General features: G+C 41.0%; 2 protein-coding genes across 5 annotated transcripts in view; one reads left to right on the top strand and one right to left on the bottom strand.

The window, feature by feature from the left end:
* The first annotated feature begins 639 nt into the window (after positions 1 to 639).
* On the top strand, positions 640 to 8242 carry trim47 (tripartite motif containing 47). Its single transcript, XM_049592505.1, has 8 exons — positions 640 to 888; positions 1284 to 1495; positions 4094 to 4139; positions 4345 to 4440; positions 4541 to 4765; positions 5046 to 5068; positions 5186 to 5307; positions 6257 to 8242. Exons 1-8 carry the CDS (start codon positions 706 to 708, stop codon positions 6784 to 6786), a joined length of 1437 nt encoding a protein of 478 aa, XP_049448462.1. The 5' UTR covers positions 640 to 705; the 3' UTR covers positions 6787 to 8242.
* A 2870-nt stretch (positions 8243 to 11112) lies between these two features.
* The window catches only part of trim3b (tripartite motif containing 3b), a 38438-nt gene continuing 27527 nt past the window's right edge, over positions 11113 to 22023 (bottom strand). For 3 of the 4 annotated variants that reach the window (XM_049591953.1, XM_049591954.1, XM_049591952.1), the window contains 15 exons: positions 21611 to 21740; positions 20819 to 20929; positions 20506 to 20657; positions 20103 to 20283; positions 19758 to 19859; positions 19488 to 19586; positions 18553 to 18705; positions 17906 to 18284; positions 17081 to 17184; positions 16793 to 16960; positions 16407 to 16575; positions 15938 to 15979; positions 15107 to 15177; positions 13564 to 13704; positions 11113 to 13321 (listed from right to left, as the gene is read on the bottom strand). In XM_049591953.1, coding sequence (XP_049447910.1) covers positions 13169 to 13321; positions 13564 to 13704; positions 15107 to 15177; positions 15938 to 15979; positions 16407 to 16575; positions 16793 to 16960; positions 17081 to 17184; positions 17906 to 18284; positions 18553 to 18705; positions 19488 to 19586; positions 19758 to 19859; positions 20103 to 20283; positions 20506 to 20657; positions 20819 to 20929; positions 21611 to 21740 — 2155 coding nt within the window. In that variant the 3' untranslated portion in view covers positions 11113 to 13168. The remainder of the gene's footprint in view (positions 13322 to 13563; positions 13705 to 15106; positions 15178 to 15937; positions 15980 to 16406; positions 16576 to 16792; positions 16961 to 17080; positions 17185 to 17905; positions 18285 to 18552; positions 18706 to 19487; positions 19587 to 19757; positions 19860 to 20102; positions 20284 to 20505; positions 20658 to 20818; positions 20930 to 21610; positions 21741 to 22023) is intronic. The other variant, XM_049591955.1, reaches the window with a different exon arrangement.

Below are 22023 nucleotides of genomic sequence, written 5' to 3'. Positions count from 1 at the left end.
ACAAAATTATGTCAGCAGCCTCTGTAAATACACAAAATAAAAGTGTGATTTCACTGTCCTCGCCAGATAAAAGCCTTGTCACAGAAACTTTTTTCCCCCAACTTTTTTTATTGGGGTTTTCAAAGTTAAACAAACAGTGGCAGTAGTATAAAAGTGAAAATGGAAATTCTTGTACAAAAACATGGAAAATTTTCAGCAGGTTTAAAAAAAAAAATCAAAACTACCCTTAGAGGCGGTTTGTCATACATGCATAGAAAAAGTTTGTAAAATATAATATTAATGAGAAAAGTTTATTTTTCTATGTATCGTTTTATTTAAGAAATAGATAAATAGTTATATTAAAATATATAAATTTAAAAAATTGGAAAGGGAGGTGGCTGGGAGGATTTTGAAGGATTTCAGATTCACTTTTGTGTCATCTGCTTTCTTAAAGTGGTCTATAAAGGGTTGCCAGATCTGGTAGAATTTGTTGTCACACCCTCTTAGGATAATTTAATCTTTTCCAAATGCAGGTCACAGAAACTTTTTTAATTTATTACCTGGTTAGGGATGTAAATGAGCAGAGCGAGAGAGCGACAGAGACGAATCTGATTGGTTAAGACCGACGATGACGCACCACAAATGTGCCCTCTTCCCTCCCTCCCCTTCCTTCACTTCCTGCAGTGTGGCGCTGTGGCAGTGTTGTGCTGCTGTTGGCTTGTAAACATGGCTACTGCTGGAGCAGCTGGAGACGACCTGAGGAAAGAGCTCACATGTGCCATTTGTCTGGACTTCTTCAAGGACCCCGTCATACTGAAATGCGGCCATAATTTCTGTCGTTTCTGTATCTGCATGCACTGGGACGAAAATGGCGGAGACTACGGATACCAGTGCCCTCAATGCCGAACGGTAAGTTAATGCACGTTATATGGATTTTCCACCGTGGTTTCCCCCACGAAATATGTTTCGTACACTTGTGACAATATTACTAACAAGTTTTTAATGTCATAAGGGACTTCAGTGTGGATAGTTGACTGTTGGCCTTTGAAAAATAACGTTAGCTACGCAGTGAATTTTAGTGGCTACCGTTGCTATGATGGCAGGCTAACTGGCTTTAGCTAGCTAACGGTAAATTATCAGCAGGTGAATAAGCTAACAATATTGACCCAATTGTGTATTTTCGCTATTAAAGAGATGCTTTAATGTAGAATAAACACATACACACTGTTAAAGTAATATTGGCATTAGCCTCGGTTACAGTCAGCTATCGGCGTCTTGCTCAGTTGCTTTCTTTGTGCTCTCAGGTGTTCAACAAGAGGACCTTCACTAAAAACTACCTGGTGCAGAACCTGGTGGCCAAACTGGACGACCTGGAGTGTCTGGGGTCCTGTCCCACCCCCTCTAAACCCGTTAAAGTAGATGGAAAGTGTGAGCAACATGGAGAAGAGCTGAAATTGTACTGCCAGACTGATAAAAGGCCCATCTGTGTGGTCTGCAGGGAATCTAGAGCACACAGGTTGGTCGTGTTCGCACCTCTTTTTTATATAAAGAAATTATAGACGCACTCTGTTATGTTAGCTTTTTGTTTGCTCTGAAAAAGATATTCCTCTTTTGCCAATTCATCACTGTCACGTCTTTTGTAAGATCAAGATTGGTTGTAACTCATTATTAGTCATTGAGATTGCACAGGTCAGGTTGGCAGTGTAGACCTTGCCAGTGAAGTGAATCTGTACAAATGCTTGAGGCTTAATGCCCACGCTGAAGTGCCTGAACCATGATGTGCCACTCTTTAGCTGCATTTACATGCATCATAAACTACAGGTGTTGACAGCAACCAGACTTAAGCTAAAACAATTTCTTTATGAGCTTTAAGTGTTGATCTGATGAAACTGGGACCGAAACATTTCCAGGTGTCTAAACGTTTCGGCAAAGTGCCACTTTACAAGATTAGAAACCTGATTATTGAGACAAATGGGGAAAAAACCCAGTTTGTATCAGCCAGCTTCTGGCAAAGCAATACTTTCCCCGTGTTATGTTTTTGTCATGCTAATGCACACACTTAAACCTTAATGAGAGAGCTCAGTCTTTTTGTCCTTGTATGATAATCATTCTGGTGAAGAGACACCCAATTTTACCAGCTATGCACTAACCATTCTTTTTTATTTTATTTTATTTTATGCTCCTTAAAACCATCACAAACATAATCTCTTCCATCCTCTTAGAAATCCAAAATGGCAGGGTTTGCAGCTATTGATACACATTGGATTTTTAGAGTGTTGACTGTAGCGGTTTATCACGTTATAATGATACTACAAACTTTAATGTCAATGACATCAGTGTGAGTGTTGTATATTCAGGCAATGATGATACACTTGGGTAAGTTGAGCAGCAAAGCTGTTGGTACAGGAAGTACAAAATGTCAGAACAGTCACTGCTGTTTTTAATGAAAAAAATGTCTGGGGGCACGGGTATACAGTGTAAGACGGTGTAAAGGAGGAGCAGTCAAGCAAGGGCCGAGAGAGAATGCACCAAGAACAAAACAGTGACATGGATGTTTCAGGGTAGATGAAAAATCCCACTACAGTGAATTAACTAATAGACAGAATATTGTTGAACCATGCCCTCATCAAGCCATAGCTTTAACATGAACATAATCATTACGATATGCAAAGTTGCTAGTCTAATCTTTTCTCTTGATCTGTTGACATCCGTTTTGCAGCACAAACAACTCTGTCATTTTTACTCTAGTGGGACTTGGTGTTGTTTGTCAGGTTAAGAAATTAATCCGCCATCCACTGTTAAGTTCAATGTACAAATATACCTACTTGTTGCTAGTTTCCATCAGCCACCCCTTAAAATTATGTTAACAATACAAAATGTGCTTTGCAGCTTTGCTTACATTGTCATGTATTTTGTCTTTCTACATCATCTTTTTTTGTCCTTGATGTCATGTCCTTCACTTTCTGCAATGTACCAACTCTTATCTGTGTCTGCTGACCTCCAAACTTCAACAGTATATCACCACATTGTGCCTTCAATTTGTTGTACTCGTACACCTTTTAAGGAGCGACAGTTTGACTGTATTGCCCTAATGGTCATGTAAAGTCAAACGGTTAACAGTACATGTAAAAAATTATGTTGACATTATTTTTGACTACAAAAGGTATGACTAAATGTACTGTCGTAGTTTTGGCTTAAAGAGTTTAAAATCATCCTTGTCTTAAACAAACTTTGAGTAGGTGTACAGTGTAATCTCGCCATTTACTGCCATGTATATTAACAAGGGAAGAAATGTGTGACCAAAATGTTTTAACATGGAGTCAGCTTTTGTTGAAATTAATGTAATATACAACTCCAGTCCATTTTAATTTATGATAACAATGTATAAACCATTACCTGCTTTTTGCTATTTATCATCACATTTAGAAAATGTGTCCCAACCATAGATCAAAACAGTGGTGATACCTTCCAGAGCGGAGGACATCTGAGATCACTGCACAAATTCATGTGGACAATACAAGAGCTTAAGCAAATGTCAGGGCTGGGGAGATTTTGTTAAGAGTAAATTAATTGCTAAGCAACAGTGAACATGAAGTGTGTTTATATGGACTGAAATGGAATAAAAGATATTATGTAAGGTAAGAGCTCCTCATGCATGCACCCACAGTTTGTTTAAATTCATCTTGGGAATATTATTCCTGTAGTACCCTGTAGTGATTTTGACCACTGTTAGGGCTATAGAGCAAGGTTTTTATAAATGAGTCCCTGTCTTGCTCTTATTGGGGATTAGGACGCACGTGCATGTGCGATTGTGTGATTCACACCATTTTTGATTGGCAGTTAATGGCAGTAAGATGCCAACAAAGGCAGTGTTGAAAAAGACTGCCAGCAAACAAATACTTAAATCTGCTTTTCTAGTTTTTTGTAACAAAGGAAATGCACTTGGCACTTTAGTTAGACCCTAAGGATACACACATTGTGGTTTGGCAAGCAACACTGCATGTAAACATCTGTTTGTTTACAAGAAAACTCCACAGGACACTTAAAGTGTTTTCTGGTGGTGTGAAAAAAATACTCCCTAACCGCCTGGTCATTTGTTTTATTGTTGTTCCAGACACCATGAGGTAGCACCAGTGCCAGAAGTTGTAAATGACATGAAGGTGAGTCTAAATCTATGAATTTGCTAGAGTGCTTTCTCTTCAGTGTGCTAGTCTTCTAATGTGTATTTGGCCAAGAGATAAGTGATTGTATGGCCTTTGCCACATGCTTTATTCACTCCATGTAGAATATTTAAATCTGTGATCTTGTGAACATAATGTCCTGTTTTCCTGTGTTGATGTGCCTTGTTGTACGTGTTTGTTACAGATGGAGTTGAAACTGAGGCTAATGGAGCTCAACTGGCAGAAGTCTCAGTGTGTAAAAGTTATAACAGCTGATGAACGCACCAGAAGTGAAGTGAGGGTATGTAATGGACCTTCTTGTAACACTGAACATACACAACATTGACACTTGTCGTCGTTATCATCAAATCTTTGATCCTCTGAACCTCGCTGCCCTCCAGTTGAAGAAACAGAGACTCAAGGAGAAGATTGAGGCGGACGTTGGCGCTTTGGTCCAGTTCTTGCTAGATGAGAGAGACTCCCTGCTTGAGAGCCTGGATGCTGAGGAGGTGGCCAACATGGCCGTAATAGACGAGAACTTGAAGGTTGTGGAGACAGAGGTGTCAGCTGTGGACAAAGCTATAGCTGATATCCACAGCCACATCAGTGGGAAATCTAGCTTTGAGGTCAGTATAATTTATCAGCCGTCTGAGTCACAGATGTGATTTAACTCTGAAAACAACATGCCTGTTCTAGAGTCTTGCAGTAGAAATTGATTTCTGTCACAGACGGACAGCCACTGTTGGTGTGTAATAAGGACCCAAAGCTTCAGAAACATGTTATGAAATATATTATTTGAATTACTTGTCAAAGCCACCGCTCACTGTACGTAAGCAAAACTATGAGATTGTTTGTATGAAGTTTGTTCAGTAGTAATCTAAATATGCTCTATTGTTCTCCTAACAGAGCCTTGCTGAGACATTCAATGAGTAAGTAGCTTACAATTGTTTATTTGATATGAAACTATAAATATTCTATTAAAATTGACTTTTCAAAATGAACCTTTTGTATAATCGTTTTTAACCCAATTTTTTTTTCTTCCACAGAGTCATTCACTGCAAGCCTTTCACATCTCTCGATGCGGTTAATTGTGCAACTGAATTTACAGACTTCTCAGGGCCCTTCCAGCTTATCATGTGGAAGAAGATGATGCACGTGCTGCATACCAGTGAGTTTACTTTACACACAGAGGCATGCACTAAACACGGTCAAAAGATTGCAGTGTGAAGTCGAGGACTGACAGAATTCCAAAAAAAGTTATTTAAATGTATTTATCTTTATTTAGTTTTTTGTTCTTTTGTGAGCTTAAAAAATAAAAAAGTTGCTGAAACGGAAATTCTTCATCTGGATCCCAATGAAGAAGGGGTGAATCAACCAGGCCATAATGTCGACCTTATTTAAAATCCTATTTATTATAAAGCATCGGTCAGACGCCAGATGGAAAACTCTGCACAGAAAGAATAGCAGACACAGATCTTATAGCCAACACAAGGGAAATTTACGGCACCTGTCGCATAAATCATGTCATCATTTTAAGTGGCAAACAAGCTTTAAGTAATAACACACTGTATGTGTTTTGGCTCCGCTCTATCTTGGTTCTTACGTAGGACTTTATTATCTTACTGGCCTCACACAAGCCAGATAAAGTGCCTCGACTCCCTTCATACATTCTTCATAAAGGAGAAATACAGGCATGGTGTAGTTACGCAAACTTGCAAAACCATGTATAGAAGATTTTAAAGTCTATATAGAGTTATTATAAAAATATGAAACTGTGTTAAATTAGATTACCTGATATAATTGGAAAAAATGTTCCTATTTTTGCCTGTGTTAAAGTCTATGTTTCTGCCCACATTCTATAATGCATGTTTTATATGTTTTAAACCAATACTGCTTTCTGCTTTGTATCATTGTTAATATATAAACAACCAATTGTTGGTTGGTCAGCCCTACGTGCACTGTAGCAATGACTGGTTGTTTGTGGTGTATGAATCTGTCAGATTTCTTGCTCTAAAACATCAAAATGGATTCCTTCTTTTTTTATCCACATGTACTGCCAACCTCAGCCCACGCTAAGCGCAAGGTCAGCTAATTTCTCTCTGTGTCTTTCTGTGCAGTGCCTCAGAACCTCACCTTAGACCCGGACACGGCTCACCCAAACCTGCTTATCTCAGACTTTGACACCAAAGTGGAGGAGGGCCGCGTTCGCAACCAGGAGCCAGACCTGCCGGCGCGCTTCACCCGTTTCTGCGGCGTCCTCGCCACAGCCCAGTACGCAAGCGGCCAGCACTACTGGGAGGTGGATGTGAAGGACAAAGGTGTGTGGTACCTGGGAGTCACCACCGAGTGCAGCAACAGGAAGGGCTTCGTCAGCCTCACTCCCTCCGCAGGATACTGGAGTCTGTGTCTGCAGGACCGGCTGTATGCCAACGGAGAGGATGGGCGCATCCCTGTCGCTGACTACTGGAACTCTCCTCGGGTCGGCGTGTACCTGGACTACGACAACGGCCGTCTTAGTTTCTATGACGCCGTCACAATGAAGAGATTGTACATGTTTGACACCTGCTTTGAAGAGCCGGTCTATCCTTTCTTTAGCCCAGGGAAGAATGATCCAGGCAGCAGGCTGCAGATATGCCACTATTACTGAGAGAGCTGTGAAAAGTGTTTAAATATAGTTCTCTAAGGGTAAACTCGCGTATGCCGGTGTTTTCAGATTTGCTGCAGACAAGGTTTTATCTCACAGACCAGGCTGGAGTGACAGGGTGATGTAGAGCCTTTGAGCCATGTACTGTACGCATTTGAGCTGTTACTTGTTGGTCTTACTGGTGTTATAAGTCAAGAGTTACGCTGAATAAGAAATACCAGGTGTCTCGTCACACTTCGGTTGTACTGAAGAGCTTCATTTTTCCAATATTTTGAGGTTGAAATTTTGAAATTTGGTATCTTTCAACCTAGACACACACTGTAGGTTTTTACCCCTGACTACTGTGGCTGGGGGGTTTGGAGAGGTGCTTTGCTGTCTATATCACTGTGTCTGCTGGGATGCAGATGCCTCAGATGCTCTTGTTGATAAGAGCACACTCAGCTCTTATCCTATTAGCAACCACTATGCTATACTAATGTACATTAACTCATATTGGCTATGTTTTTGCCAGGCAGGGTCAGTGCTGTTGCCTTGTTGGGTAGAACTTGAAGGAAATATGACATTGTTATCACATTGATAGTTGTTGACAATTAAGATTCCCTCATTAATTTCAGACTGAAGGACGGTCAGTTCAGTGCTGATAGTTATCAGAGATATTTGACTGAAATTGTCCACCTTGGGATCTCGGCTCCCAGACAATATAAGACTTCCAGGGTTGTGTGTTTTGTGGATGTTAACGTCAGTACAAATAATTTTATCATTAGCCTTTTAAAGTCGCCTTCATATCTTCAATCTTTTTATTTTGAAAATTCTGTACTTTGTAAACATTTTTGGACTTACATATTCCTCTGTATAGTGCTCTGAGTTGCATTTTGAAGCTTTTTTTTTTTTTTTTTGTCAGCAGCGATACTGAAGACATGACGTGCCATTTTGCTTTGTTCCAAGTATTTTAAAAATCTGAGACATTTTATCAGTCTTCTTGAACATGAGCAGGTATAAGACAAAGCAAACTGTTTTCAAATATTCAAACGGCAAATTATTAAGCTTTACAGCCATGTCCTTGAATATATCGTCACTAAACGAGTGAACCTGTAGACGTGCTGAACTTCAAAAGACTTCCAACAACAGCCAAGAGCCTGGTGGACTTGGCTAAAACTTAAACCCGGAATGCTGAATGAAAGTTTTGTTACATGTTCATGTTTTTTGTTTGCTTTTTTACAAACTATTTGCAGCATTTCCTTAATTATATTCCTTTTAAATGATCCTGCTTTAGATTATTAATTGCTAGCCGTTGAGTTGGTCCTGGAGCTGCAAATTAGTATTGACATTTTTAGGTCTGTTGTCCAACTCGGTCCAGTCAGTGTGATTTCTATTTTTCACAATTGGTGTTAAATGTGAAAATACATGTATCTGGACGCTTATATATATTTTTCCTTCCTTCATAAACTTATGATTTAAACATGGTCTTATTTCAGATGATTATTTTATGGGTTTTTATTTGTATTTGTGCAGTTTTCCACATTGTGGTGTTTGACCTACAAGTGGGATGTTTGCCATCTTACAGGGTCGTATGGTGACCTGTTTTTTTTTTTCTTCTTCTTTTTTTCAAATTGTCTTATTGAGGAGCATAGCAGAAGGAAACATTTGACAGTATGATCAGTGGTAATATTTAAGAATGGACATCCTTAAGCCAATCACAGGTTTCTCCTTTTTCAGTTTCTTGTCAGACGTCTGAGGTGTTCATGTGTTAACTGCAAAACTCTGTGCTCTTTAACTTTGATTATTTCCTGATAAATGTTTTGTCTAAGATGGTATACCTCATTTAACAACTAATCATACTTATCATCACTGAGTTTCATTCATGTATTTAGCTTAGCAGTGTTTGGGCTGTGTCTTGATAAGTGTGACAAAAAGTGGATCTTCGTAGTCCTGTTTGTGGCCCTTTCACCTTTTATAAATGTGCTTAGTGTTTCTCAGACTTTACAGTGAGATTAAAAGAGGAAAAAGAATGGTTTTACTTTTTCAAAGCCTCACTTATCCACTTTATATGCCCACTGGTATTACCTGTCTTTTCATGAGACAACCAGGCCTCAGATGTGGGTGATATGGGTACATTAGAATGTATTACTGGCCTTTTAATTTAGTTTTAAAATCTAATTACTTTGCCCACATTGGCTGTGCAAAATGAGTCAAATCTTGCTGATTTATTTATTTCTGGATGCTGTCTGCCAGTAATGTGAGATTTAACACTTAATTATGGGCATTCAACCTTTTTAAGAATCTCAACACTATCTTAAGGAAGACATTCTGTTTTTGCAGCATCAAAATATAGAACTCATTTCATCCTTTCCTTCTCCAGCTGAGATTGGTAGCTGCACTGGCTGATAGAGTGTCAGATTTTTACACCTCAGTAACCAAGTTGTTGAACTTTGATCCGTGGAAGGGCTTTTATTGTTTACATCCTGAACTACATGACTGTTTGCGGTGACCAGTCTGCTGCCTGGAGTGATAGGCTTCTCAAGAGGGCTGTTGCTCCGCTTGTCCTATTCTGGTCCAACATTCTCATTTAACCTTCTGAGACAGTTTGGCGTTGCTGATTCAGTTTTCATACTGCCAGAACATTTAAGGAGGAGGTGAGAAAACAGAGTTCTCTCTTCCGCCTGCTCTGGTAATGACTCAGTAGTGACTTTTTTTTTTCCCTGTCTCTTTGCAGAGATGCGATTTTAATGAAGGTCCATATAAATAGTAGGCCATACAATGTGATGCAGTGGCATTAACATGAAAGATATGTCCACCCATTATCGGCGCCTGGCTCTCTAGGGGACAACTTGGTATCCATGGCAACGACCGAGGAACGGAGGACACGGAGCAGTTCAGCATTATCACGCGCACAAATTATAATGGCTGCTTGTGTGACCTTATGTAACAGCTTCTGAACGTCAGTCTTTTATGACTCATTTGGGTTAAAGATAAAAGTCTCTAAAGATAGATGCTGGTTTTTAACAGTTTTCCAGTGAAGATGCCACTAATATCTGATTAGTGCATTAATGTTCACTTGCTTTAAACTCAATATTAGTGTTAATTCTGAAAATTAGTAAACAAATCATGTCATGGGAGGAAGTCTATAATAAGACTTTATATAGAAAATGAAGCAAACATGCACAATAAAAATGCCTTAAAAGGTCCAGTGTGTAATATTTAGGGGCATCTGTTAGCAAAAATGACATACAATATTCATAACTATGTTTTCATTCATTTATTATCTCCTGAAAATAAGAATTGTGTTTTGCCTTACAATGAGCCGTTTATATCCATATACAGACAGGTCTTCTTCCACAGAGTCCACCATGTTGTGGTCTGTAGTTCTACAAACTCAGCACTTGGGAGAAATGTCAGTTCTGCGACCTCGCCACTAGATGTCACTAAATCCCACACACTTGACCTTTAAGACCTAGACATCACATAGCTACTAAAGATATAAGTTAAAATGTCCACTCATAGGCTAGTTTTTAGATTTAGCTCATATTTTGAATGACATGGCATAACAAGTGATTCAGTCAAGTTCCCATTCCTTTTGGTAGAGTGTGCACACATGTAGGATGAGTCCTCGTAGCGGCCCAGGTTGGACTTCAACCTGCAGTCCTTTGCTGCGTCTCATCCCCCTACTGTCATTCTCGAACTATCCCATGACGAAAAAGGCAAAAAACACAAACAGTAATCTATAATAAGCAGTGTGAAGGCAGTGGTTAGCATTGTCGCCTCACAGCAAGAGGGTTCCTGGTTCAAACTCCAGGGTGGGGAAGGTCTTCAGTGCTGTGTTTACATGTTCTCCCTGTGTCAGCGTGGGTTTTCTCCAGGTACTCCGGCTTCCTCCCACAGTCCAAAGACATGCAGGTGAGGTTAATGGTGACTCTAAATTGGCCGTAGGCGTGAGTGGTTGTCTGTGTCTATGTGCTAGCCCTGCCACAGTCTGGTGACCTGTCCAGGGTGTACCCCGCCTCCCGCTGATGTCAGCTCAAACAGGCTACAGCCCCCACGCGACCCCCAACAGGGTAAGCGGTTATGGAAAATGAATGAACATTATTTTTGCAATTTCAAATAACCACTGGAGAGCCTTTAACAAAAAAAAAGAAAAGGCCTCTCAGGATGGGACTCCGACTACCTGATCCACTTCAGAAGGCAGCCGTATATTTAGACTCTTATCTCTGCAAGAAAAGATGTGGACATGCTGGTTTCTTATATGCCATAAAAGAAGCATATCAAAATGTTCACCTCATTAACACATATTGTACAAAAAAGCATAAAAAAATGAAGTTGTTCACACAGTAGTTCATAGTGTAATTCTTTAATATTTACAATCATACCTTTGCCTTGATTACATAAATGTAGTGATTACTTCTTGTTAGACTGGCCTCTTGTAGGCTACACAAGATGGTTGATGTACTGTTTCATTTATACAGTATGTGCTTCCTTTATTTCACACAGACATGGGTGGGACAGTGACGGTTACAGGTGAGAGACGGACAGAAAAACAAAACCATAGGAACACAGGGATCTGATTAATGGAGGAGGACAGTCAACTAAATCTGTCATTACAGAGAGTTTTCCATATGATGGGAAATGCAGATGGAAACACAGAATGGATTACAGATGAATTATCAGGGAGAGATTGTAAAATACAGGCGGAAAACCTTCTAGTGTTAGCTGGTGATGTGTTCCTCGAGGAGCCACACGGAAAACCTTCAAAACACTTAACGACCAAGCGAATGAGTACAAATACTGGAAAAACCCCATGATAAAGGTGCTTGTCAGCTACAACAAGAATGTGATTGTAATATACAGTACACTTTCTGATTATGTTAAATGATAACTATACACAGAGGCATATATTACTCTCGCAAACTATATAACTCTTATAATATTTTTGTATTTTGTGCAATGTTCAACAACAACTTACAACGATACGTTTTGGCAGAAGGAAAAGTTACTGTTTCAAACTGGAGGTGAGCAAAAGAGAAGACGGCTTTCAGTGCTACGAGTTACAAGGCCTATGTACGGAGATGTTTGGCAAAGAGGAGACAGTTCAAATGCACCAATTAGAAAAATAATTTGTAGAACAAATTATGTAGAAAAGAAAAGAAAAAATAAATTAAGTCCTTTGAAAAAAAAAAATACAGCAAATAATGTGTATACAACTTTGTTCCATTGATGTTTGCAAGTCATTCAGTTGGCTACTACTTGGCATGACCTTTCTACTGTATTAGTATATGCTCCAGTGTTGATTCATTAAGTGCTGTAATAAGTAGGCTATATAGTGAAATAACATGGACACCAAATCCATATGTACACCTTAATATGCATACCGTATGTACAACTACATTAGGTTGTAGATATGAATACTCAAAAGTGCAAGAACTAGTGGGGTCAGATATAAGAAGTTTTGGTTAATAGAAGATGCGTTCAAAAAAACCATGTCGTTCTATTAACTGTTGTGCTTCTTGCTGCTTGTCTTTGGGTACCAAAACTAATAAAACGTGCATATAGGTCAACTCATCTCGTGACTCAAAAGAAAACAAAAATCTTTATCAATGTGCAGGGATCTTCTCGGAGTGGTAAGGTGCAAAACGAGAATAAGAAACAATTCCTTTTACACATTCCTGTCTGCGTGTGTTCTGCTGTGTTTGTACGGTTGAGAAAATTGAAGGCAGTGACGACAGGGTCATTTTTTGGAGCGGCATGCAACAGTGTTCAAGGAAAAGCCCTGAGCATCGTTATTTCGATCACGAAGCATCATCGGGAAACAGGGAGACAGGTTCTGCTTCTGTGTCTCGCTTTTGTTTGCTGGTCGCTGGAAGTGTTGCCCATCCGCATTGCCCCAAAAAATTTGCAGTGTATCACCAACTTCAGACTGGCAGGCTGTCTACTGGTGAGGTCACACTTGTGAGAAATACAGCTGCAACGCCTTGTTCCACAAGATAAGGTCCTGTTTATTTATTTTTTTCCCTTAAGGGATTTGGCTAAAACACTTAAGTTAAGTTTTTCCCTTAAGGGATTAGGCTAAAACACTTAAGTTACATGACTATGTAGATGTATCTAGTTATTCCTAAGTTGCTTGTTAAATTTAATTTCTTTTTAACTTTTATTTCACCAGGAAAGTCTCTTGAGATAGTGATTTTAATCACACTTGAACTTTGGTTGCTTTTCATGTCAACATATTTCTCAGATTTCTTTGTCTAAAGCTCTGAATATTAGATCTAAAGCATATACAATAAAAAGGAAATTCATTTGTGGAACATGTGGCCCCTGTAAAGCATGAAGGCCGGTTGCAGCTCTATGTCAACAAGCAGTATGTGACGTTAGCTTGTTTAAAAGCGGGAGTTGTGCACTACTGCAGATATCTGTAAACCTTGAAGCAGTGGTTGCCGGAGTCGGCAACAGCCACATGTCCATCTGAGGTGAGGGCGAGGCCCTGGGGGCCGTACAGCGGGTCTGCTGACGTGTTGATGTACGATAAGAAGGAGCCTGTGCTGTCAAACACCTGGAATAAAAAAATATCCAAGGTTAGTTTTAAGTGTTCGTGTTGCAGCAGAGCAGACTATTTAGCATTAATAAAACACTCAAGACCTCTTTTTTTAAAAAAAAAATATAAAATACTTCCTTTTGCATAAATTTTCATGACTTAACTTTGATCGTGTAATTCAGAAAAATAAAGCTATGTTAAAATATATTCAAATCTCAATGTTGTGAAGGCGACAGCAGACTGGACATAGCCCGTCTCACCTGTATTCTGCTGTTTCCCCAGTCAGCTACAATGATATTTCCATTGGCGTCCACAGCCACACCAGTGGGAGCATTAAACTGGCCATTGCCTTCACCATGAGAGCCAAATTTGAACAGGAACTCTCCATCTGCACTGTACACCTGCGACAGGAAGTCAATAAAACAAACACTTTGTCTAAGTCTCCTTGTGCAATTTCATACATATTGTGGCGTTACTGATTCAGCAAGAAGCCTGAGAACCAGTTCCCAACCACATAAAGCCTCGTTAATAAGACCAATTGTCTCTTTGATAATAAATATGTTTATTGGGTTAGTGGCATTAGGTTAATATTAGGCAAATGAAAACTCTTGCACAAATAGCAGTATGAACTGCCTTGATGCAGGTAAGCTTGTGGAAAGGTTTTCTTTAATATTCCCTTCACCTGTGTTTCAGAATGCTCAAAATCACCCTCAACCAGACCAACAAAAGGCAGCAGAGAAGCCTCCAAAGGACCTAAAGACCAGGGGTCGTATTCACAAACATCCTGAGAGCACTCTCCTAACTTAGCCGAAAAACTTTTAGTAAGGAGTCCTAGCTTAGGAGTGATTTAGGAAAGTTCTCAGATCAACTCTGAGCAATGGAGGGACAGAAATGTTTAACTGAGTGAGGATGTGTGGTTGACCCTGCTGCTTTTAACAGATGTGATTGGTTGTCAGAGACACGCCCTTTTGTGGGACTGCAAAGTGTGGGCACCCAGTGGAAATGAAATGAACTGCTGACTGTGAACATGTTGTCATTGTTAGTGTGATCACTCTGCTGATGGAAGGTTGAGACAGACCCACTCATCACTGCTGCACTGTTGCATTTTTCCAGTTTCTGAAACATCATTGTGATAATTTCATTTCCAGTGTCAATGTATTAGGTGGGAAATGACATCAACCACAAATATTATTCCCACATGATCTAGTCTGTAGCATTTCATTTACTCTATGTCATCCAGAGTTAAGAGAATATTTCTCCTTCCTCTTGGTCTTGCTGCTCTGCTTAAACTCTTAAATTGCTTAAAAGTCCTCCCTGCTCCTAACAGTTTTCACCTTAGGAGCTCTTTTAAGGGTGAAGACACTTTGTGAATAACTTATCTTTAGAAGGACCTAGTCTTAACTTTAAGGGGAAATTCTCAATCACAATTCTAAGAATTGTCTTAGAATTGCGTCACCAGGAGCAACTCTTAGCATTAGGAGGCTTTGTGAATACGGTCGCAGAGTTTCTGTCTGAATATAACTGCTAACATGAGGCCTGCATCAAGTGGAGGAAGGATCAGAATAACCCAGATATACAATTCCCCACCTCTCTTAAGCCCTAAGAAAGGGTGTCATCACACCCTGATTGGCCCAGACGAGAAATGCACCAAGCTGCTCTCAATCAGGAGTGAGTCCCCACACCCTGCGCAACAGGTGATCTGAATAACCCTCTGATTAACTCAGGAGATTGTGACACTCAGCTGAATTGAATTGGGAAAAGGGAAATGACAGCAAGTACTGAAGAATGAAGGAACAAACTTACCTTTACAGAGTGATTGTGAAAATCGGTCACAATAATTTCATTCTTGTTGTTCACTGCAACAAAGTGCGGGCCTGGATGAGGAGAGAGGGAGGTTAATGTGAGATTTGCTGTACTTTGAACAGAAACTGATTCCTGCAGTTGGCAGCATTATTCCCTTTGCTGTTAGTAGGCTATTTAAAGACAATTTTCAAGTAGTGGTGCCTAAAGATGCAATTACAAAACACAGTTTAATCAGATGGTTAGCTGCTCTGATTTGCCTGGAGTAGCTTGATGGTATTCTTTTCATGCATTAGGTGCTTCAACTTGAGTCACACGATTGTTTCTGTTTTTTCAGAATGTCAATACTAGTCAAACTCTAATTGGAATTATATAGAAAGGCTCAAGGCCCCGTGATTCACCCTCAGCGCTGATAGTTTACAACACAGTGTATCATGAGTATCTACTTATCTGAAGTGAAAACCTATTGTCTGAGTCACCCACTAATGAGCTCTGTAGCTCCCAACACTGATTGTCTTTTAGCAAACGGGGGGGAACATCGGTTAGTTTCATGGCACTGGAGTCAGAGCAGTGAAAAATCATTCACATTGATCTTTTCATAGCCATTTAGACAATAAAACACAATGCACATGACAAAATGTTCATTATTGTAATAGTAAGTGATTATTACAATGGCATGTACTTGTGATTCTGATTATTATTGTACAAGCACAGCTTCGATTTGTCAACAATCTGAGTTGTCAGGAGGGCAGACACATGATCAGGGAGTCGGGTTAGACAGAGGGCATCGCACTGTGGGATTAAGGTTGCAGCAAGGCCACACTTAGTACTTACTGAACACTGAGCCAGATTTATTAAAGTTTGGGCCAAGTTTTTCTAGATTGAAAAAAACAGGAGGAAGAACAGAAAGAAAGGAAAATAGGTAGTCAGAGATAAAGGATAAGCAAAGAAGAAAATAGAGTAGGGAGGTCAGCACAGGCGCAGTTTGTTGGGGGTGCAGGGGGGGCCACTGCATTGCCTGGGGCTTTGCCTACAAGTATATACAGGCTGACATTTTTAGAATGTAATGTGATGAAATGCATTACAGAGAGAAATGTGTCAACTTTTATTCCTTGCTAGTTTTATTTTACTGTTTTTATCTCTTTCAAAATCCCAAATAGTACTATGCAAAATATCATGTCATATTAACTTAATAAAACCTAGTAGGCACTGCTGCCTCACTGACAGAGGGCGCTATTGTTTGTGAGCTCCAAGTCAGTGTTATAAAGGAGTCTTATGTTACACACTGAGGTCTCCTTCTCACCTGCAAACTGTCTGTCAGACGTCCCCCTGCCTCCAAACTTAGTCACCAACTTCCCATTGGATTGAAAGATGAAGACACAGCAGGCCTTGTTGTCCACGGTGATGATGTGTCCATTCTTGTCCACAGCTACACCCTTAGGACCCATGAGCCGGCCTGCTCCGATCTTATTCTGTGAGGGAGGAAGGGAAATTGATTTAAGCAGGGACATAAAGAAAATGAGGGAATTCTAATTGGGAGATCACGCTTGGCAAATGGGAAAAGTTTCAGCTGGTTGCAATCTGCAGTCCTCACCACTAGATGCTGCTAAATCCTACACACTGTTCCTTTAAATTTGGCATACTGTATCTTACTCTCTGTTTAGCTTATAACAAGTAATGTGATCTCACCTTAAACTTGCCGTCAGAGGAGAAGATGCTGACCCATCGATTGTCATAGTCGGCCACCACAATGTCGCCGTTCACGTCCACAGTGACGCCTGTCGGTCTCTGCAGTTGCCCCGGAGACCGACCTCTAACTCCAAAGCGCATTTTGAACTGCCCATCGTTGGAGAACACCTGAAACCAGCCCCTTTATAGTGAATCGTGCCACGATCACAGTACTACAACAGTATTTTGCCGCCACAGAAGCACACGTGGTTGCACTTACACGCATTTTCCTCTCTGTGTCTGTCTCACCTGTATGCACTGGTTGTTGCTGTCAGCCACGACCACTCTGCCGTTACAAGAGGCTGAGATTCCCTGCAGATTGGTGAACTCCCCTTTTTCTCTGCCCCGGGAACCTGACAAATAAACAGTTACACACTCAGTAAATGTGCCGTTTTATATTTTCACCTTTGTGTCAGTGTGTAATACTCCGCTTTAAAGGCTCATACCAGTGGATTCTGGATGAAAAACTGCTTGCGCTGCTGATCATTTTTTTTTTTTAACTTAAATTTCTGGACTGACTTTCTACCTTCCAGGCAAATACAGGTTTCGGTTCGTGTCACTACAGTTCAAAAATGAACTTGCAAAGACTTGAAAGACCTGCATGAGAAATGTAATCCTTCACAGTGGGAATGTTGAACCTTCATTTATTTCTGGGAGTTATTTTTGCATGGAAATGACGACCACCACATTCTCCCTGCTACCTTTTTCCACAACATCCATATTTGTTTTCTGCTTTAGATCTTCTGACAAAATACTGTAGCTTGTGAATGCAGTGTTTCTTTTTGGATGTCACCTCCTCTGTCAAGTCACAGCAAGCTGATTTTCATTCTGCAGTCTGTTGGCATCAAGTGAAAAGCAGAAGCTGCTCAGAGGGGAAGATGTCAATCTAAAAACTTGTTGTTGGGATTAGAAAACTAGTTTGATGATGTTTTCCTGATTTGTGGTTAAGGAAACAAAACATACAAAACAACCAACAGGCTGATGTTATGAAGGACATTTTGTTATTTCTGGATAGGTCTACATGGTTCTTGGTTTTACAGTGTATGGACTTCTTGGATGAGTCTTCTCTCTTACCCACTCTGTAGATGAGCTCATCCTCAATGGGGTTCTCCTTTTTCTTGGTTGTGCTGTACATACTGGAGGGCCGACGCACTGCTTTCTGCCGTATGTGGCCCCCTGTCCCGCTGGGAGACTTCACCCTCCTCTTCACATCATCTGGAGATTGTGGCACGTCTGAGGGCTTGACTGCCCGCAGGCGGAACGGGCTGCCCCGTATCGGCTGGCCGTACAGCAGCAGAGCGAAAGAGTACTCTCCCTCTGAGCGTAACGTGTAGCCCACCTCATATGTCCCATTCTTATTGTCCGCTATCTCCGCCTCTGTAATGCGGCTCCCATCAGCAGACGTTATCTCTGCTTTTAAAACAGCATTTCCTGTCCGCACCAACTCCCCATCCTGCAGAGAGAGGTCACTGATTCAATTTCAGAGCAAGAAAAAATATCTCGGTCAAGCAATACAAACATGGTTGCAGCCTCGAAGGCAGCACTTTCTTCAAACACGTCAGTGGCTACTAACAATAATGACTGAATAACTAACTGCTTGCAAAAGAACAAGAGAATAGAGTGAAATGGGAATTTGAATGAAAAATTACACTGAAATATTTGAACAAGCAAAGTTCACTCATATAGCAAAAGGCGATAAGGCTAAACAATAAAGGCAGTACTTTGTCTTTAGTTGTCACGGTAACTGTTTGGTGCTGCCCAGTCGCTGCATGTCGGAGGCCCTCTCCCGTGGCGACAGAGGTGTGAGCCACAGCAGCTGTGGTGAGGAGAACCCCAAGGTTCTGGATGGAGCGCCGCAGACCTTCAGTCTCCACCTGGAGCAGACAGCATGTAAGATATACAATATTTTCCACTGCAGAATCCCTTATTGCTCTAAGAGGTTACATTTTAATGCTTGGTACCATGTGATGTAAGGTGACAGAAACCCACTCAATTAGTGGTTCCCAACTGCTGCGCATCGGGTTCGTTCTAAATGTCAAGTCAAAACACACTTTATTTTTAAGTACAGTGAATTTCCAGCACAGAGCTTTTATTTTAAAGTGTCATTTCCCACTGTAAAGTGAGTGACTAATGGACAGCTACTTGACAGAGACAGCAGACTAGCTCTACGACACGGCCAAATGCAAGTATGATGCTGAATATATTAAACTGTGTGGACCTTGAACTAATGACTAAGGAGAAATCTGGACCCTGTGGCTGGACCAGTTAGGAACCACTGCACTAAATAATCCTACAAATATGACAAATATATGCAACCTGCCATGCCTGGGATGAAACTTTGGCTGGTGAGGAAAGTCTAGCATCTATCAAGCAAAAGACTCATATTTTTTATTGAAGTAAAAGTGCTATGCATTAATAAATTTGGAATACTAGGGTTGTGCTTGTGAGGTTTCTTTTGGGTAAGAAGGTGTCAAATGAGCTCTGAAATATTACTTAACTGAGCTTTAATGTCTCTGCTCTGCAAAGTGATTTTCTTTTTCTTGCAAAAACTCTTATCAAAAAAAGGGGAAGCCTCATTTTGTGACCGTGTGGGAATATCAGTCAGACCACCATATTGACAATCAAGAGCCATGACATATTGTAAAACAGTGGATACCTGACAATCCAGGTGTGCATTCTGATGTGGTCTCTCTGGGAAGTCATGTCTAGCCAGCGCTGTTACCCGCTCACTCATCTGCTTCTGAACCAGCAGCACCTGCAGGAGACACATATTGTATTCCACATCTTTTTTTTTTTTTTTCATTTCTATATTTTCATGCAAAACCCAAGCTCACACCCTGCTACACTACTACAACACATTTGATTCCCATCTGTGTTGTAACCTGTTTGTTAGCCTGCTTGTACAAATTCCAATCTGCTGGCCCACCTCAGTAGCACTCCCATGGCTGAGCGCCTGCTCCGTAAAGCTGCAACTGCTCTGTATGTGTTCCTTCCCCTGAAGGAGAGCCGTAAGCTGGGCCTGCAGGACCTGCGCTCAGGTACGTGGAAGATAAGGGGAAAAGGGACATAAATGAGCAAGAGAAGGGGGTGAGAGAGGACAGGCAGAAAAGACAGCAGGCATGCTGACAGGAATGTGAGACATGTGGCAGGTCATGCTCGATGACTTGTCTGTAAAATGCCTGTATGTCTTTGTGCATCTGACAATGAGTACACAGCAATGTGCCTGCCTGAGTGCATGTACCGTACATGTGAATGTTAAAACATAGCTAACCTTCTGCTTAGTGCTGCAGATGTTCTCCAGGTCTGTAATGAGGGCCGTCTTGCGCAGATGCAGCGCCCGCTCCAGCTCTTCAAACGTACTGGTAATCTCTGCCACTGCCTCATTCTTCCTTTCATTCAGCTGACGGGAGATCTCGCTCACCAGCTCGATGGATGCTGTTAGCTGAGGCAGCCTGCAAGACAATATAATATGAAACTTTCTGGTGAGGAACTAGATATAAAACTGCAAAAAATAAACCAAAATGGGTTCTGCCAGTATTCCCATGTTTGGAGATGCCAGGCACAGCATAGCGTAGGAGATTCTTTGATGGCAGATGCCAAATCTGGGCCAAATGCTTAAGCTCCGCAACACCTGATGTGAAGGAAATATTCTGGAAGCTTTATCAAGCCCCCACCTGCTCAGTATGGCATCCAGCTGTGTCTTCAGCGCAGCCTTGTGCTGTTCCACGACGTCCCGCAGAGGAACAGTCACATGCTCCCTGTGCTCGCCCTCTGTACAGTCCAGACACATGGCTGTCTCACACGACTCGCAGTAGAACTCCATCACCTGCAGAGGGAGACAAACAGAAGAAAAAAAGCTCCTTCACTTCAGCTCAGCTTTCAGATATACTTTCCTTAATGTTGCTAAAAACAAAAAAGGCGATCAGGTGGGGAAATTTTGATGATGATGTGATATCTGGGCTGAGGTGTCACAACAGGGCTTCTCACCTTTCCCTCATGGTTTGGGCAGCAGAGGGGCTTCCCCGCAGCTGCAGCACTGACTGACTCCAGAACACTGCAGGCCTCTGGCCGCGAGCACTCTGGGTCTCGTTGAAGGACCTGGTCGAAAACATTTTAAACTTCATTATGCTGCTTTTAAATAGCTTCAATAGGGCATTTATTCTCCTTATTTGGCAGAAGTCAATTTAGAGGTAACAGGAAACAAAGGGAGGGAGAGAGGGGAACAAAGGTCCAGAATCAAATCAAACCGGGGATGTAACAGTATGTCGATTATCTTATATAACCTATAGATGCTTCCTCCTTGTCTGAATTTCCTTGTAGTCTGTTGCTGACGTCATTCTTTTCAGGACACAAACACATTCTTGTACCTCTATCCATTTGAGCACCATCCATTCAATACCTTCATTCCCTATAGCTGAATGGTAACTTGATCATCATCCCTACATGCCAAATGGAAACCTTCATTTAAAACAAACCCTTAAAAGAGCCTCTTGGAAAAGGAAGGACTGTCCAGAATGACCTCAGTCTGCAAATATGTCCTCCCTCTCTTTAACAAAGAGTGGTGCTCACAATAAGAGGCATACAGGAACACACACTCACACACACTGTCTGTTTCATGCCTTTGACTCCTGTCTGTAATTATTTTAAATAATCTTTGCTTTGTTGTTAACCTTCTAATTAATTCCATCAGTGTTTTGTTCGATGTAATGCACTGGAAAATCCTGTTTGGCTAACACATTTGTGTCTGACTTGAATTAAAAAAGGGATTAAGAGTCAAACCTCCATGAGATTAGTGATGAAGAAGTTGTTCTGTAGAGCGCACACTCCTTTCTCTGGCAGGATGGATGTCTGCCGACACACTGGACAAGAGAGAGTCAGAGACTCTGGGGGAATGTAGTTCTGGAGACAACTGGAAGGAGGGAAGCAGCAAATAAAGAAAAGCATAAATTAGTACATAAAATCTGCCAGTGATTCTTGTGCATCATTCTGTGTAGGATTATTAGTCACATTCAATATAGCTATACAGTGGAGAGAAAAGGAGAGGAAGACACTAAGGAGAGAGCTGTCACCTTATCTCAGTAATTGAGAGACAGCGCCTAAATAGTGCTGCTGTCACAACAAATAGGCGAAAAGTGTGAATCCGAGTCAATCCACAGAGCCCACAGCCTCAGGAGAGCACACGCACACTTCCT

This window comes from Epinephelus fuscoguttatus, linkage group LG12 (assembly GCF_011397635.1).
Source record: "Epinephelus fuscoguttatus linkage group LG12, E.fuscoguttatus.final_Chr_v1".
Classification (NCBI taxonomy): domain Eukaryota; kingdom Metazoa; phylum Chordata; class Actinopteri; order Perciformes; family Serranidae; genus Epinephelus; species Epinephelus fuscoguttatus.
This window is presented reverse-complemented; position numbering and strand designations above follow the sequence as displayed.

Bases quoted from the DNA above. Each gene is read 5' to 3' on its own strand.
- trim47 (XM_049592505.1), top strand. From the start codon at position 706: ATGGCTACTGCTGGAGCAGCTGGAGACGACCTGAGGAAAGAGCTCACA. The intron at 889-1,283 runs GTAAGTTAATGC...TTGTGCTCTCAG, and splicing joins AGTGCCCTCAATGCCGAACG to GTGTTCAACAAGAGGACCTT. The intron at 4,441-4,540 runs GTATGTAATGGA...GCTGCCCTCCAG, and splicing joins GCACCAGAAGTGAAGTGAGG to TTGAAGAAACAGAGACTCAA.